At 39.8% G+C, this 15,686-nt stretch overlaps 1 protein-coding gene across 1 annotated transcript in view; it reads left to right on the top strand.

The window, feature by feature from the left end:
* hydin (HYDIN axonemal central pair apparatus protein) overlaps positions 1-15,686 on the top strand; it is a 67,939-nt gene that overhangs the window by 15,298 nt on the left and 36,955 nt on the right. The window contains exons 24-48 of the mRNA XM_078796275.1: positions 123-210; positions 1,281-1,490; positions 2,123-2,314; positions 2,388-2,562; positions 2,695-2,768; positions 3,357-3,484; positions 3,549-3,679; positions 3,882-4,009; positions 4,088-4,201; positions 5,077-5,154; positions 5,251-5,400; positions 5,491-5,730; positions 6,961-7,090; positions 7,285-7,359; positions 7,455-7,625; positions 7,981-8,151; positions 9,329-9,510; positions 9,623-9,697; positions 9,800-9,983; positions 10,078-10,207; positions 11,096-11,249; positions 12,699-12,777; positions 13,929-13,996; positions 14,121-14,282; positions 15,401-15,598. Of these exons, the coding sequence (XP_078652401.1) occupies positions 123-210; positions 1,281-1,490; positions 2,123-2,314; positions 2,388-2,562; positions 2,695-2,768; positions 3,357-3,484; positions 3,549-3,679; positions 3,882-4,009; positions 4,088-4,201; positions 5,077-5,154; positions 5,251-5,400; positions 5,491-5,730; positions 6,961-7,090; positions 7,285-7,359; positions 7,455-7,625; positions 7,981-8,151; positions 9,329-9,510; positions 9,623-9,697; positions 9,800-9,983; positions 10,078-10,207; positions 11,096-11,249; positions 12,699-12,777; positions 13,929-13,996; positions 14,121-14,282; positions 15,401-15,598 (3,487 nt within the window). The remainder of the gene's footprint in view (positions 1-122; positions 211-1,280; positions 1,491-2,122; positions 2,315-2,387; positions 2,563-2,694; positions 2,769-3,356; positions 3,485-3,548; positions 3,680-3,881; positions 4,010-4,087; positions 4,202-5,076; positions 5,155-5,250; positions 5,401-5,490; positions 5,731-6,960; positions 7,091-7,284; positions 7,360-7,454; positions 7,626-7,980; positions 8,152-9,328; positions 9,511-9,622; positions 9,698-9,799; positions 9,984-10,077; positions 10,208-11,095; positions 11,250-12,698; positions 12,778-13,928; positions 13,997-14,120; positions 14,283-15,400; positions 15,599-15,686) is intronic.

Below are 15,686 nucleotides of genomic sequence, written 5' to 3'. Positions count from 1 at the left end.
AAAGACTTTTGTTTCGTTTGTGTGGATTTGCAAGTGTTGTTGTTTTTGCTACTTTATGGAAAATGTTCAATTACATCCTTTGAGAAAACGATATGTATCTTAATACGTACCTTCTACCGCAGGTCTTCTGCTCCCTCTCCAGCTGCTCTCAGTCACAGACCTGTTACACAAGACAAGGATGTCACAGAGTGCTCTATGTGTGTGCAAGAGGTGGGCAATTGCTTGAAACCGTCAAACCAACAGTAGTTAAGTTTTTAAAACATCAATGTGGAGTCTGCTGTTAATAATAATCTTGACGCTTGACTATTTTTAGGTATTGTTAGTATTCATTCATTCATTTTCTCATATGAATATATATCCTCACAAGGGTCGCGGGGGTGCTGGAGCCTTTTCCCAGCTGTCTTTGGGCGAGAGGTGGGGTACACCCTGGACTGGTTGCTAGCCAATCACAGGGCACATATAGACAAACAACCATTCACACTCACATTCATACCTATGGACAATTTGGTAATGGTAATGGTAATGGTTTAATTTAATTTGAACATGCATCAGATTACAATTGAATGCATCACATAATCAGTTCACAGTTCCACATGTCCAAAAGGAGTAGGAAGAAGCAAAGCTTATTAAATCCTACCCCTCCATCTGGTACTTTTACAATCAGTAACTGTTACATTTGTTCACTTCCTGCTTTCCGTAATACATTTTAAGTTTTTTTTTTGTTTTTTTTTTAATTTTGTGATTTTTTGTCCCGTACCGAAGTAGGAGGTGATATGACCATCCAATGACATAATGGGTACCATAGTAAGTGTCAATATAGTGATATATATAGCACATCATGACTGGTTCAAGACTCTTCATCCTTGTATTTAGCAAACATCAACTGCTTGTATTGTTTCTTGAATTGGCTCATCGTTGTGCATTGTTTGAGGGTCTTACTCAATCCATTCCGTAGTTTGATTCCACATACTGAAATGCTATGGCTTTTTAACGAGTCGCCAATTAACCTAGCATGTTTTTGGAATGTGGGAGGAAACCGGAGTACCCGGAGAAAACCCATGCATGCATGGCGAGAACATGCAAACTTCACCCAGGGTGGAATTGAACTCCGGCCTCTTAGCTGTGAGGACTGTGTGCTAACCACTCGCCCGCCATGAAGCCGCATTGTGATTAGAAGCTAATAGAAAAGCTTTATGTCACCAGAATTTGTGTGTATAGGAACAGTAAGTAGACTTTTACTGACAAGGTGTATCTCTTGATGTTGTTTTTTTTCCCTGTAGGTGTTTGATGTCTTGCCAATGTATGGTCATCTGCAACCTGGCGAGCAGCAGTTGGTCACATTCGTCTTCCACGGCCAGGACTTTGTCAGGAGAGAGGTGATCGCACAGTGCCAAGTGGAGCACGGACCTACATATGACATCAGACTAAGAGGAGAAGCATCAGAGATCAGCTTCAGCCTTGACTCATGCATCGTTAACTTTGGTCTGCAGGTAATGTATTTATATACAACAACTATTCAAGGTAATAATTATTTGATTCATGTAGATTTTTTTAAACTTAGACTAACAGTGCTCCGAAGTAAAAAAAAAAAAAAGCACGGTATCGATATAGGCTGATACTTGCGTCGATCCCATCTGCCAATCAGCACCCAGAACAAGCATTACTGCTGAGTTTTGCACCTTGCAATACATTCATTCATTTTCTACCGCTTTTCCTCACGGGTGCTGGAGCCTATCCCAGCTGTCTTCGGACAGGGAAGCGGGGTACACCCTGGACTGGTCGCCAGCCAATCACAGGGCACATATAGACAAACAACCATTCACACTCACATTCATACCTATGGACAATTAACCTAGCATGTTTTTGGAATGTGGGAGGAAACCAGAGAGAACATGCAAACTCCACACAGAGATGGCCGAGGGTGGAATTGAACCCTGGTTTATTAGCTGTGAGGTCTGTGTGCTAACCACTCGACCGCCGTGCCGCCCCTTGCAATACATGCCTCTCACCAATTGGTGCAGCAATTTCTGTTCTTGGATTAATAAATCACAGTAAATCTTACGGAAGCAAGATATTAAAAAGCATTAATCCATTTGCCTTTAATCTCTTCTTCTTTTTCCAGCGTTTTGATCAAATTGGGGAATCAAATGTAATTCTGAGAAATACCGGAAAGGTGGGCTTCAAATTTAGTATCGAAAAGCCTGACGAGGAGGAGACTTCAGTTGAGCAGTTACAGTCAGACGCAACTTCGGACCAATCAAATGAGCAGAATAAGGAGGTCCAACCAGGGCAACCCATGGTCATTCCCACAACGGTGAGTTCAACTTCAAAAACTTATATACGGAAAAAGCTCATTTTCCAGCAAGTGTTTTTTTTTTGTGTGACAGGGCTACATTGATGCTGGCTCAAAGCATTGCCTGCGTGTGCTCTACCTCCCTGGCGTCCCTCAGAGATTTGAGCAGCGGCTTCTGGTGGTGGTAGCTCATTTACCATCGAAGGTCATCACTCTCACAGGAGAGGGAGTGTTCCCACGGATCTCTTTGAATTTGCCCCGAAGCCTTGGTAGATGCATACATTTATAATACACCAAATATATTATTCCGCAGTGAGAAATGTGAAATCTTTTGTTGAAAAACTGAACCTAAAAGAACCATATAGAGCTGTTTTTGATTTAATTTGATTATTCCGTTACAGCAAAGGAATCCTACACTGATGTGGCTGACAGGGCCAGAATGGCCATCGAAACAAAGGCTACCAGAGCCCTTAATGTGAGTCTCTAAAATAAATATCACAGATTTTTAGGCTTTTAATCTTTTTAGATGGTCTATTTGTATATATTACATGTTCTATCGATGGTGGTGAAGCTAATGCAGTTATGTAATGGTAATGGTTTTATTTCATTTGAACATGCATCAGATTACAATTGAATGCATCACATAATCAGTTCACAGTTCCACATGTCCAAAAGGAGTAGGAAGAAGCGAAGCTTATGAAATCCTACCCCTACTTTTACAATCAGTAACTGTTACATTTGTTCACTTCCTGCTTTCCTAATATATTTTTAATTTTTAATTTTTAATTTTTAATTTTTAATTTTTAATTTTTAATTTTTAATTTTTAATTTTTAATTTTTAATTTTTAATTTTTAATTTTTAATTTTTAATTTTTTTTGTCACGTACTGAAGTACACTTATTGAATCCTACCCCTCCATCTAGTACTTTTACAATCAGTAACTGTTACATTTGTTCACTTCCTGCTTTCCATAATACAGTTTAAGTTTTGTTTTTATAACCATATTGTTGCAAGTAAGTGCATATACTGTATATGCACTCATCTTTCCCTTGTTTCTTCTAAGTATGCAGAGTTGTTTTATATGGAGATTGAGAACATGCTAGTCACAGAAAATGCTTTGGCTGTCAGCAAGAGCATTGCGGAGCTTGGAAGCTCTCAAGATTCCACCAAAAAATGGAGCAAACTCAGCAAGTATGTATGTAAATAATAACTGGCTTCATCTCCATCAACAATAATACCTTTTTTATTCCTCTAGGTTCTGCCTTCCGGAGTATGTTTTGGATTTTGGCTATGTTGTTCCGAGCCAAGTCCGCAAACAAACTGTTACCGTGACCAATAATGGATCATTACCCGTATCCTTCCACGGCAACAGCAAAGTCACAGCAGGTAGTGTATTTTCAGTTGGTATTGATATTTGTATATCTGCACCTTTATGCCTTGCAGTATTTTGGCTTGTATGTGATTGCAATATTTACCCTTTCTTGTACATTGATACTTATTGAGCAGGTGATCTACTACTTGGTTTTATTTTCTTTTTATTGTTATATGCTAATTAAACATTCTGATTGTTTGCTTCTTGCTTCTTCAGGTTTTCGGATAGAATTTAGTAATATAAGGAACCTTTCCCCCAGTGAGTCAGAGACTTTCACTGTGGAATTTGACCCCCAAAGAGGCAACCTGCCACTGGGGATCAGAACTGCTGTCATTCCAATTCAGGTGCTAAAACTTCATTATGAAGTCATTTTTTGCCATGATTTCCATGGCATATAACTTTTTTTTATTTTTTTTTAATAGATCATGGGTGCCCCGTCAGTCCATGTGCGTCTGTGTGCTGTGGTGACCTTGCCGTCCATCTCTGTTTCCACAGAAACACTCGAGTTTGACACTGTGCGATGTGGCATGTGTAAGGTACGACAGTGACTCTATTGATTTTACCATAAAAATTACCAGAATATTACTGCACCTCACAGCTAGGAGCCCCGAGTTCAATTCCACCCTCGGCCATCTCTGTGTGGAGTTTGCATGTTCTCCGGACACTCCGGTTTCCTCCCACATTCCAAAAACATGCTAGGTTAATTGGCGACTCCAAACTGTCCATAGGTATGAATGTGAGTGTGAATGGTTGTTTGTCTATATGTGCCCTGTGATTGGCTGGCTGGCGACCAGTCCAGGGTGTACCCCACCTCTCGCCCGAAGACAGCTGGGATAGGCTCCAGCATCCCCTGCGATCATTGTGAGGATAAGCAGCAGAAAATTAATGAATGAATGAACTTTCAAAATTAGTGCAGACCTGCCAATGTGTAAGAATTTGTTGTACTCAGCATGCAATTTCACAGCTGAAGACACTTTGCTTCACTGCTCTCTATTATGTTGCATTTTGCTGGAAAGACAGCTGGGATAGGCTCCAGCACTCCCTCGTGAGGATAAGCGGTAGAAAATGAATGAATAAATGAATGATATCAAATAGCAGCATGTATTATTATGCCACAAAGAAATGATTACAAATTAGGAATATCTGCCCTGTGATTGGCTTAGCGACCAGTCCAGGGTGTACCCCACCTCTTGCCTGAAGACATCTGGGGTAGGCTCCAGCACCGCTGCGATCCTCGCGAGGATAAGCAGTAGAAAACGAATTAATGAATGACTGCACAGTAAATACAAACACATTTTTGACAGTAAATTACAGTGAAAAGAATTATGAATGATAAATCTATTTATGGGAGTACTCTTATTCAAAATGTACTACTGCTATAAATACAAGCTTGTATTTTAAACCCAATCAGATTCAGACGCTACAGCTCCACAATCATGAATCTGTGCCCTGCAAATGGAGCATCATTGAAGATGTGAAGCCTGTGAAGGTAGACACTTCTGTCCCAGTCACTAAAATTTTATATTGGTGTTACTCCTTTTTTAAAAAGTGGGAGAAACCTACCTTTGTTTTTTATTCCTCTCAGGTTGATAAATTCCTCCCACTTCACCAGCGAAACAAATTCCTCCAACAGAACCGGCCACCACCTTTAATGTTCGAGATGACCCCCAACTCCGGCAAGCTCACCCCTGGCGACCGAGCCAATGTTCAGATCAAGTTCACTCCGATTGAGGGGGTAAGTCAAATAAAATGCAATTTTCTAGCATCAATAATGAATATAATGAAGACCAGAACATGAATATTGCATTGACTTCTGTCTTTGCAGTGCCATTACAAGAGACATTTAATTGTCCATGTGACCGAAGGCACCGAGCCGGTGGTCATCACAGCCCAGGGACAGGGTGAAGACCCACAGCTGGAGTTCTGCCCACCAGAGTTGACCATGGGGCCTTGCCTGCCATTCACTATGGAGATCGAAGCAGAGATCACGGTCAAAAACCCCTGCTCTTACCCCATTGAGTTCTACTCCCTTGAGTTTGACACACAGTATCAACACGAAGAGAAGGTAATGCCAAAGTAATACCTGTTTTTTTGGGGGCTTTGTAGCGTTATGTGATGACATTTTGGTGGTGGTAACTTGAATACATGGTAATGGTTTTATTTCATTTGAACATGCATCAGATTACAATTGAATGCATCACATAATCAGTTCACAGTTCCACATGTCCAAAAGGAGTAGGAAGAAGCAAAGCTTATTAAATCCTACCCCTCCATCTGGTACTTGTGCAATCAGTAACTGTTACATTTGTTCACTTCCTGCTTTCCTAATAGAGTTTAAGGTTTTTTTATTTATTCATTTATTTTTTTTTTTACAAGAAGTACGAGGTGATATGAGCATCCAATGACACAATGGGTACCATAGTAAGTGTCAATATAGTGATATATATAGCACATCATGACTGTTTCAAGACTCTTCATCCTTGTATTTAGCAAACATCAACTGCTTGTATTGTTTCTTGAATTGGCTCATCGTTGTGCATTGTTTGAGGGTCTTACTCAATCCATTCCATAGTTTGATTCCACATACTGAAATGCTATGGCTTTTTAACGTAGTCCTAGCATATAAGTGTTTCAAATGTAGTTCTTCCCTGAGATCATATTTCTCCTCTCTTGTAGAGAAGTATTAGATTACATTTTTAGGTAATTGGTTATTTTTACCTTGATGCATTATTTTAGCTGTTTGAAGATGAACTATATCAGCAAGTTTAAGTATTTGTGATTTTAGAAATAAGGAGTTAGTATGTTCTCTGTAGGCGGCATTATGAATTATCCTTACTGACCTTTTTTGCAGTACATTTAGCGAGTGAAGATTGCTTTTATAGTTATTAGCCCATATTTCCACACAATAAGTAAGATATGGTAGAACCAGAGAGTAATAAAGAGTGTGGAGTGATTTCCGATTGAGAACAAATTTTACTTTGTTCAATATTGAAATATTTCTGTCCACCTTATGTTGTATATTTGTAATATGAGGTTTCCAGGTCATATTTTTATCTATTGTGATCCCCAGAAATTTATTTTCCTTCACCCTTTCAATGTCTACACTGTCTATTTGTATTTGCTGGTACGTGTCTTTTCTATTATTTTAGTTTTACTTGGGTTTAAGGACAATCTATTATTATGAAACCATCTTTTTAGTGTGACCATTTCTTCTCTGCCCTTTTTAAACAACAAAAACAAAAACAAAAAGTTGTGGTATCTAACCCTTAAACTGACCTGACTCTCATTTGTCTAGATTCTTAAACTAATGGATGCATATGACATGAATGGAATACTGCTGCTTCCTCCAAGACATGCCGGAGACAGTCTTCCAATAGAACTTCTGGAGTTTTCCAAAGATCACTGCTCTCAGCTCAACAGCGACGGTAGCATCAAGCTCTGTCACCCATGTATTATATCTTTCAAGGTCCCGTCCCACATGGTTGTGTTTTCAAAGATGTTCTACTGTCTATGGCCGACAGAATTATTAAACAGCAGTATGGGACTGGGCCATAAGGAACAATATCATTTGTAGGAGCTTATTGCAGATTGAGTGACCTAATCTACTTTTATACCGCAGATGCAGGACTGTCTGGGATGTCTCAGCAACAATGCACAAACAGCAAAAAGGGTGAAAAACACAAAGCTGAACTAAGTAAGTGAAACCGTTCAAATTTATCTTAAAATTAAATACATTCAACTACAATTTAACCTTAGATTTTAAGACAGCCGAATCCCTTTGTACCTTAGTCATTTCAGATATCATCAAAGTCGGAGAAACTGGGAATCTGGGAACGCTGGAAGTAACTCCCATTTCTAAAGCGCTTGCCCGGTGTGTTGACATTGACCTGTCACGCGAGGGTCTGGCTTCACTCAACCGTCGAGGCATTGCTATAATAGTGTATGGAGCGCCACTGACAGGTAAAATCTTCGCGATTGGAGTTCGGAGGCCATTTATTATTTATTATTTATTATTTATTATTTATTATTTATTATTTATTATTTATTATTTATTATTTATTATTTATTATTTATTATTTATTATTTATTATTTATTATTTATTATTTATTATTTATTATTTATTATTTATTATTTATTATTTATTGTTTATTTATTCATTATTTATTCATTATTTATTCATTATTTATTCATTATTTATTATTTGTTTTTTTGAATGGTATATTTTGCAGCATTTAGTTAAGATTCCAGGTCAGAATTAACTTGAAAACTTTAAATCTAAAAAACTTCATATTGTCATTTCTTCAATTCTTTAAGGTCAAAGCAGCAAAGCCGCTGCTCTGGCAACTCACTATGGTGCTGCGTTTCTAAGAGTGGATAGTGTGTTCGCTGATGCACTGAAGAGCGGTACCTCTCTCGTTAGCCTGGCTGCAAGATATCTCTTTCACCGTGCTGCCGCTGAACATGCTTTGAGGATGCAAGAGGCTGGTGTGTAAAATACTCAGTCTTACTCAATCTTTTATACTGTGTCATATCATGTTTTTATGTATATTTGATATCAAATATGGGATGCACGGTCGTGTGGCTAGCGCGCAGACCTCACAGCTAGGAGACCCGAGTTCAATTCCACCCTCGGCCATCTCTGTGTGGAGTTTGCATGTTCTCCCCGTGCGTGCGTGGAATTTTCTCCGGGTACTCCGGTTTCCTCCCACATTCCAAAAACATGCTAGGTTAATTGGTGACTCCAAATTGTCCATAGGTATGTAGGTAGGTTTTTAATCAAAATTGCATCTGTTTATACAACAGATTTGTAGGACTTTGGGAGGTTTGCCACCAGCTGCTTATAATTATTTGTAATTTCCAAGAAACTAATTTTTCTGCTTCCGTTCATGAAGTTCCGCTACATGCATGCATTTTGTCCACTTTCACTTTCTGCAAATAAAAACAAAAAAAGGCTGCATGGTGATTAAGTGGTTAGCGCGCAGGCGTGCAGTTTGCATGCTCTCACCATGCATGCGTGGGTTTTCTCCGGGTACTCCGGTTTCCTCCCACATTCCAAAAACATGCTAGGTTAATTAGCGACTCCAAATTGTCCATAGGTATGAATGTGAGTGTGAATGGTTGTTTGTCTATATGTGCCCTGTGATTGGCTGGCCACCAGTCCAGGGTGTACCCCGCCTCTCGCCGGAAGACAGCTGGGATAGGCTCCAGCATCCCCTGCGATCATTGTGACGATAAGCGGCAGAAAATGAATGAATGAATGAACTTTCAATATTAGTGCAGACCTGCCAATATGTAAGAATTTGTTGTACTCAGCATGCAATTTCACAGCTGAAGACACTTTGCTTCACTGCTCTCTATTATGTTGCATTTTAGAGTCCAATGTTCAATTCCACCCTCGGCCATTTCTGTGTGGAGTTTGCATGTTCTCCCCGTGCATGCGTGGGTTTTCTCCGGGTACTCCGGTTTCCTCCCACATTCCAAAAACATGCTAGGTTGAAGACAGCTGGGATAGGCTCCAGCACCCCCCACAACCCTCGTGAGGATAAGCGGTAGAAAATGAATGAATAAATGAATGATATCAAATAGCAGCACATATTATTATACCACAAAGAAATGATTACAAATTAGCAACATGACTCAACATAATGGTTCCCTCTTCCAGCTCAAATATCTGCAAGTATCGGAGTATCAGCAACTGGATCATCTGAGACACCCACTGAAGGTGCAGAAGCGCCTTCAAACTCAGGCCCCACTGCAGCTGAAGCTCCTCCAAAGCCCATTGACAACATCAACGACCCCAAGACACCTAAAGAGAAAAGCAGCACACACCCTACTACTGGATCGGTACATTTTTAAGTCCTCAACTGATGTCTTGAGGGATTTTGTTGTTGTAAATTGACAATGTGACAACTACCGGCTGTTCCTTTTGGAAACATAATCCCTGTTTCTACTTCAGGGGATAGATAAGAACTCGCTCAGCAATCTCTTGCCTGAACAGCTCCTGGTTGACATCCTAGCGGAGAGATTTCAGGTTAGTATGACTTTTGATCATATTACTCAAAATCTAATACTTAATTTTAAATCTCATCTTTGTTTCTTATTTTTTTAATGGGTGTTTTTGTCATGGTAACAGTTGCCAGACTGTTATTGTGGCATCGTAATTTATGGTCTTGATTCAGTCTACACCAAGTCAGTGGCAAACTGTCTTCAAGTGGTTCTCAAGGCTCTTAACAACCGTAAACACATCTATGTTGTGGACTTATATGACTCCTACAACGCCCTGAAAACCCGGAAGAGAGCGCAAAGAAAGGCTGAGTGTAAACAGACACAAACACAACCATTTCAACACTACTTCAATTCCTGTTCTTATCTTTATCATACATTACTGTTTGTTTTTCCGACATTCATCAGATGCACTGATTAAGGAAAAAGCAGAAATGGAGGAAAAGTGGCTGCAAAACATGGATGAAGATGAATATGAATGTCTGCCACAAATGGAGAAGGAGCGTATTATTGATCGACAGAAACAAAAGAAACTTAGGTAATGATTGAATAGACATAACCGACAATAACTTTGTGAAATACTTTCAGTTTTATCTCATTTAATAGTTATAATTTAATTTACAGTAAAGTCTCGTTATATCGATATCGGTTATATCGATAGTACTGCTTATTACGATACTATTTTCATTTCCCGGCAAATTTCTAGTCTTTTATGATATAATTAGTTCCGGTTAGTACGATACCCGGTTATTACGATAATCCGGTTACTACGATGCCCTTTTCATCTCCCGCCAGCCAATTTGGTCTGCTTATATCGATACAAAAGCAGCTTAAATCAATCTTTGCTTAAGGATTTCAATACCACCATTAGCGAAATCTGTAAACGGCGTATTGTTTGATTTTCGACTAACACCGTTTCGGCTTTTCCACCGACGGACGGTAATTAGAGGATTACAGGTAATTAATATGAGGTAAGTATTAAACAATCTTTTGAAGTAAAGGAGTAAATATTTGTATAATTTAGAGGGAAGATTCAGTGAATAGACTTAGTGTTTTCATGACGAGGATGACGAAGCTGATGAGGATGAAGAACCAACTTACATAGCATACACACCTATTCCAACGAAGACACAAGCGTACAAATACATGTATTTAATTGTGTTGTATTCAGATATCTTTTTATCACCTGCAATAATCACTTTTTTTCATATGTACATGCGTTCGTGGTTTCTCTCGTGTGTATAGAACAATGTCGAGTGCATTATTGCCCACTTTTAATGCAGTTCGGCGCAGGATCGGATATATCGATAGTCCAGTTATATCGATATTTTTTCAGACTCCAGAGAATATCGATATAACGAGACTTTACTGTAGTAGGATTGGCTGCACGTTTGCTTTCACAACTAACCGCCTGTCCGTTTATTAGGATTCTTGAGCGAATCAGGAAAGCACAGAAGGATAAGAAGCAACTTGAAGATATAAAGAGACTGAGATTGGAGGAGTTAAAAAAGAAGGCAAAAAAGCCTACAGCCAAGGAAAGTAAACAAGCGGCAAGGAAGAAGGGTTCAATGGATAGTAAGGTCTGAATATATCTATTCCATTCCAGGAACATTTTTGTACACATCAAAACAAATGCATATTCCATCAGGTAGAGAAGTCTGCATATAGTACTTATCAGGAGCATGAATATCATATTATCATATTTGGAACTCTTAAAGAGATAATTTAATCATTCTTTTTCTAGAGTGGCCTCTCTGACTTTATCTCGAAGGCCTCTAACATGTAATGTCACTCTGATGTACTCATTCCTGATCCTATCTATCCTGGTCACTCCCAATGTGAACCTCAGCTTCCTCATCTCTGCTACCACCAGTTCTGCTCCCTGTCTTTTCCTCAGTGGTACTGTCTCTAGACCAGTGGTCTCAAACACGTGGCCCGCGGGCCAAATGTGGCCCGCAGGACACTAGTTTGAGGCCCCCGCCTTGATATGAAAGTTTAATGTTAGTGCGGCCCGCGCAAGTTTGATATGGATGCTGTATGGTATCATGTACCCAGAAAAAATTATTACGTTTGATTAATGGTCATGTCAAAGGTTAAATAACTGTTAATAGTTATCCTCCCTATCCGTGTGGAAGTGGTAAGTTTTTGGCTATTTAAGTTTAAAGGAAATAACTTTAAGGCTACCATTTAGGTCGCTAGCTCTCTAGTTTGCGAGTTAGCATGTGTCTCAAGACCCTGCAGTTGCGCAATATGTTGTAAATAAAAAGAGTATAAATGTGACTATAGTCGTGTTTTGTCGTGTCTACAGGGCTCTAATAATGCTTTGTTAATTTTAATCAGAAAAAAATAATGTGTCTACCCACCAACTATATGTGGTTTCAAGGTTTTATTATTTGCCGTTTTTTTTTTTTGGAAAAACACCTAGACCCTAGCTCCAGTGGCCCCCAAGTAAATTGAGTTTGAGACCCCTGCTCTAGACCAAACAACATGGCTGGTCTCACCACGGTTTTTTTAATACCTTTCCTTTCATTTTAGCTGAAACTCTTGTCTATCCCACATCACGCCTGACATTTTTCTCCACCCGTTCCATCCTGCTTGCACACGCTTCTTCACCTCCTTTTCACAATCTACATTGTTCTGAACTGTTCTGACCCCAAGTCCTTAAAATTCTCAACCTTCTGTATCTCTTTTCCCTGTAACCTCACTCTTTCACTTGGGTCCCTCTCATTCACACACATACTTATACTCCGTTTTGCTGCAGCTAATCTTAGCACAAGTGCTCCTAAATGAAAAAAAATAGTATCATGTATCATACATAGCCAGGCATACTACATCCTGTACACACATGTACGTACTAAGCTACACATAGTCACATAACACGATTGACTGACATCACATCACATGTGGTTATAATCAATTACACAAGGCATTCACTGGTACCCATTTCAAGAGACTGACTGATATGTTAAGCGAAATGCAAACAAATTAATTTTAAATAATTTTGTTTTTATCATTTGTTTTATCCCTAGCAATCAAGTGCCTTAACCGGCCCTCGAATGTCCTCCAAAGACTCACAAGACAAGAGAGAGCAAGGTTCTTTGAATGAAGGTACCAAAAAAAAGGATTTATTGGGTTATCTGTGTAGTAGGAGGCGGCAGGGAGAGAGAACTGGGGGGGTTTACTTTTCTGAACTGAATCTCATGTGCACATAATTAAAAAACATAATGGACAAATCCGTTTTGGGAGTACCAGGTTTCCTCCCACATTCCAAAAACATGCTAGGTTAATTAGCGACTCCAAATTGTCCATAGGTATGAATGTGAGTGTGAATGGTTGTTTGTCTATATGTGCCCTGTGATTGGCTGGCGACCAGTCCAGGGTGTAGCAACAATGTGATGAAGTTGATTTAGAACAAATAATGTATCTTTGGGCTGCACGGCGGTCGAGTGGTTAGCGTGCAGGCCTCACAGCTAGGAGACCCAAGTTCAATTCCACCCTGTACCCTACTCTACTTCATCTCTGTGTGGAGTTTGCATGTTCTCTCTGTGCATACGTTTTCTCCGGGTACTCCGGTTTCTTCTCACATTCCAAAAACATGCTAGGTTAATTAACAACTCCAAATTGTTGACGGCTATAGGGGTGTTATGTCATGTTGACAGGCTCTAATCTTATACGTAATGTTAAAAACTTTATTTAGAAGGTCATAAACTGTACCTCTTTGGCTTCTTTGGTCTTTTTTGCAACTGAAAACGGTTGAGTAGTGGTTTTCACGCAGGTCTCACAGCTAGGAGACCCGACTTCAATTCCACCCTCGGCCATCTCTGTGTGGAGTTTGCATGTTCTCCCCGTGCATGCGTGGGTTTTCTCCGGATACTCCGGTTTCCTCCCACATTCCAAAAACATGCTAGGTTAATTAGCGACTCCAAATTGTCCATAGGTATGAATGTGAGTGTGAATGGTTGTTTGTCTATATGTGCCCTGTGATTGGCTGGCGACCGGTCCAGCATGCCTGTGACCCTAATGAGGATAAGCGGTATAGAAAATGGATGGATGGATAGATACAAATGACCTCCATAGAAATGATCTCATCTAATATTAACTTAACAGACATTAATAACGATATTGCGGCACCCAGGTTGAGAAAGGCCGCATACTATCTCAAGGAGAAATATGTTTTTAACCCTAACTACTAATACACTTTCACTTTCAGAATGACTGTGTTGCAAATGGTTTTAAATAATCTGTCTGTATTCATGCAGCAAATCAAGGCAAAGATGGTGATCCACAGAAGAAAGACGATTCTGAATTATCAGCAGAGGACGTAATGGTGGGTATCAATAATAGATCGTTATATCTCTTCTATACAATTTCTAATGACTTTGACCTACAATTGTGATATATTTTTAGAATCTTTTCTGTGAATCTGTCATTGTTGTAATTTTCCTGTCTAGCCAAGAGAAGATCAGCTTCACAATCTCTTCAGTGCATACGACCGGAGCCAGATCATGGTGGAGCACATTCTCCAGTACTGGGACCGTGTCAGCGGCTTATTACGGGTCCCGATTCCATGTCCGGAGCTCACACCACCCGCAGAGGATCCTCCTGAGAAACCTGTACGTTTTCAGGTCACAATCACTCTCTGCAACTGGTGGCTTTGCAGTTGTCTAAGGATTTGTCTTAGGATTTTTATAGTCGAAGCTGCTGACACAAGTTGCACTTTAAATTCTGGAGTCATCTTTTTTAAAGAATTTGGGGAATTTCGTACCATTCCCTTTTTTATGTCTTCAGAAGACCTCTCTGAAAGAAGACGATTAATATGTATGTGCAGTAGTAGGAAACCGACTATTTGATTGTGAGATTGATAGTAATGGTAATGGTTTAATTTCATTTGAACATGCATCAGATTACAATTGAATGCATCATGAAATCCTTATTATTAGGATTATGAAATCCTACCACTCGATCTGGTACTTTTACAATCACTAACTGTTACATTTGTTCACTTCCTGCTTTCCATAATAGTTTTTTTTGTTTTTTTTTACCGAAGTACGAGGTGATATGGCCATCCAATGACATAATGGGTACCATAGTAAGTGTCAATATAGTGATATATATAGCACATCATGACTGGTTCAAGACTCTTCATAGTTGAGTCAAGTCAAGTCAACTCAAGTCAAGTTTATTTATATAGCCCTTAATAACAAAAGCCTCAAAAGAGCCTCAAAAGTCAGACTCCGACAAAGTGACACTTGTCGACACTCGTGACACTCCTATTACACATACTGTATATTCTAAGACACGCTGATGCTGTATTGGCTAATTTCATGAACAATATTCATTCATTCATTTTCTACCGCTTTTCCTCACGAGGGTTGCGGGGGGTGCTGGAGCCTATACCAGCTGTGCGAGAGGCGGGGTACACCCTGGACTGGTCGCCAGCCGATCACGGGGCACATATAGACAAACAACCATTCACACTCACATTCATACCTATGGACAATTTGGAGTCATCAATTAACCTAGCATGTTTTTGGAATGTGGGAGGAAACCGGAGTACCCGGAGAAAACCCACACATGCACGGGGAGAACATGCAGACTCCACACAGAGATGGCCGAGGGTGGAATTGAACCCTGGTCTCCTAGCTGTGAGGTCTGCGTGCTAACCACTCGACCGCCGTGCCACCCTGTTGCAGCAATATACATCCTTAAAATGCAATTCCATTCTTTACAGGCTCATTCGGCAAAGAAGAGCAAAAAATCCAGTAGCAAGGTTCAGTCTCCACACAATCAGACGGAACCAACACAAAAACAAGACAAGATAGCAGAGAAAATCTGTGTCATCCCTCACATCGTTGTTAAACTCATAGGCAAAGAGTATCCGGGTGTACATCAACTGTTGAAAAACAAAGCCCTGCCTCCACTAAATGAGGTGAGGCCAACAAATACCTTGTTTTTATTTTTAAATCAATTTCCATGCCAATATATTTCTTACCATTTGGTTTCCTTTATTCCCTTCC

Source organism: Doryrhamphus excisus, linkage group LG1 (assembly GCF_037039965.1).
Source record: "Doryrhamphus excisus strain RoL-2023G ecotype Guam linkage group LG1, RoL_Dexc_Guam_v1.1, whole genome shotgun sequence".
NCBI classification, from domain to species: Eukaryota; Metazoa; Chordata; class Actinopteri; order Syngnathiformes; family Syngnathidae; genus Doryrhamphus; species Doryrhamphus excisus.
Note: the sequence above shows the minus strand (reverse complement) of the source record. Positions and strands in the feature narration are given on the sequence as shown.